Source organism: Chinchilla lanigera, unplaced genomic scaffold (genome assembly GCF_000276665.1).
Source record: "Chinchilla lanigera isolate Chin_1 unplaced genomic scaffold, ChiLan1.0 scaffold00123, whole genome shotgun sequence".
Taxonomy (NCBI): Eukaryota; Metazoa; Chordata; class Mammalia; order Rodentia; family Chinchillidae; genus Chinchilla; species Chinchilla lanigera.
In genome coordinates, this window is record NW_004955524.1 from 2392644 (window position 1) to 2394708 (window position 2065).

Consider the following 2065-nt stretch of genomic DNA (forward strand, 5'->3'; position numbering starts at 1 on the left):
CAGAGCTGGGATTACGGGCATGTGCCACCACTCCCTTCTTATCTTCTTTGAGACAGGATCTCTTTAAGTAGGCCAGGTTAGGCTCAAACTTGCAAACTCCCTCCTGTCTCAGCCTCTCAGAGTGCTGAGATTACAAACAGTCTTTCCATTTTGTGACAAGGTTGCACTTAATTGCCTACGTAGCCAGGCATGGTGGCGCACGCCTATACTCCCAGCATTCTGGAGGCTGAGGCAGGAGGATCATTGGAGTTCAAGACCAGCCTAGGCTACATAAGTGAGCTCAAGGCCAGGCTGAACTGCACAGTGAGACCCTGTCTCAAAAAGACAATCAATCAATCAATCAATCAGTCAATAAATGGCTAGCCCATGTTGGCCTCAAATTTGCAATCTTCCTGTCTCAGCCTCTTAGGTAGTTGGAATATCAGAGTGTGCAACTGTGCTCAGCTTTTTTTTTTTAGACTATTTTATTTTATTTTTTTGTTTTAAAGATTAAAAAACTAGGCTGGGCATGGTGACCCATCCCTGTAATCCCAGCACTTGGGAGGCTGAGACAGGAGGATCCTTGGGAGTTTGAGACCAGCCTGGGCTACAAAGTGAGCGCAAAGCCAGCCTGAACTGCATAGTGAAACCTTGTCTCAAAAAGACAAAAAAAATTAAAAATTAGAAACTTAAAAACAACTAACAAAATGATGAGGACAAAATCAAAGCAACACAGAAACAACAAAAACGATACATTACCTCAAAACAAAATGATAGGAATTAACAGTGCTACATTACATACTGCTATCTTCAGCAAAGTTGCTCAGTCCACCAGACTTAAGAATGTAAGGTTGATCAGACAATCAAAGATAGTAGCAAGTAATAAAAAAAAACATTGGAAATGATGCAGAGCTTCACCATACAAGGTGGCAGGAGTTCAGCAATGGTTCTTATACTGAGTATTACTGTTTTCAGATCCCTCATTCTGATGACGAGATTCAAGCGTGCAAAATTGGTCAAGGAAAAAGAAAATTTTAAGCATTGACTGTTCCTTTCAATAAACCACAGACAACAGCAGTACACCTATCCCAGCTATCCTGGTATATACATATAAATTTTGTTTTTCATTTTAAAGACAAAAGAAAAAAAAAACGAAATAACAAAAACAAATACTTAAAACAGCATAGAGAACAATAAAAATGATACAGAATTTCAAAACAAGGTGACAGGATATTAACAGTGGTTGTTATATTACATAATGTTATCTTCAAAATGGTTGCACTTACAGCCAGGTGTAGGCATGCAAGATTGATCAAGCAATTACACAGTAAGTTCCTTTCAATAAACCAGCAAGTGTTAGTAGTACAGTTATCCCTGCTATCCTGTGTATACATAAACTTTTTTTTTTTTTTTTTTTGAGACAAGGTCTCAGTTGCTCGCACTGGCCTCAAACTTGTGACCCTCCTGCCTCAGCCTCCCTGGCAGCTGGGATTACAGGTGTGCACCACCCCACCTGGCTCCAGAGAGATTCTTGCAGGGGGTACTGTGGTCTCTCTGGCTATCAGGATGGAGAAGGATCCGGATAAGGATACATCTTGCCCCCAGAACAGGGAGGGACTGTTGCTAATGACCCCTTTCCCCCAGGCACCCGGCCTCCCACAGGGAGCGCTTCCTCCCTGCTGAAGAAATCTCCGTAGAGAGGCGCCCAGGGCCCTGCCAGCTTGAGGCACTTAGGAGAGCTCTGTCCTCCTCGCGGGTCCGCGTCCTCGCCAGGGCCCGCGGGGACGGCAGCCGCCCCGCGCCGGGCTGTGGGGCCCCCGCGGCCCCCGGCGCCTGCTCACCCAGCCTCCCCACAGGGGCCTTCGTGGTCTGCTGGACGCCGGGCCAGGTGGTGCTGCTTCTGGACGGCCTGGACTGCAAGTCGTGCAACGTCCTGGCGGTGGAGAAGTACTTCCTGCTGTTGGCGGAGGCCAACTCCCTGGTCAACGCGGCCGTGTACTCCTGCCGGGACGCCGAGATGCGCCGCACCTTCCGCCGCCTGCTGTGCTGCCCGTGCCTGCGCCGCTCCGCCCGGGAGTCGGCCCGC

The 2065-nt window shown here is 47.9% G+C and overlaps 1 protein-coding gene across 1 annotated transcript in view; it reads left to right on the forward strand.

Moving 5' to 3' along the window:
- Nucleotides 1-2065, forward strand: part of Lpar2 (lysophosphatidic acid receptor 2) — a 5083-nt gene that overhangs the window by 2290 nt on the left and 728 nt on the right. The window contains exon 2 of the mRNA XM_005409641.2: nucleotides 1836-2064. Coding sequence (XP_005409698.1) covers nucleotides 1836-2064 — 229 coding nt within the window. The remainder of the gene's footprint in view (nucleotides 1-1835; nucleotide 2065) is intronic.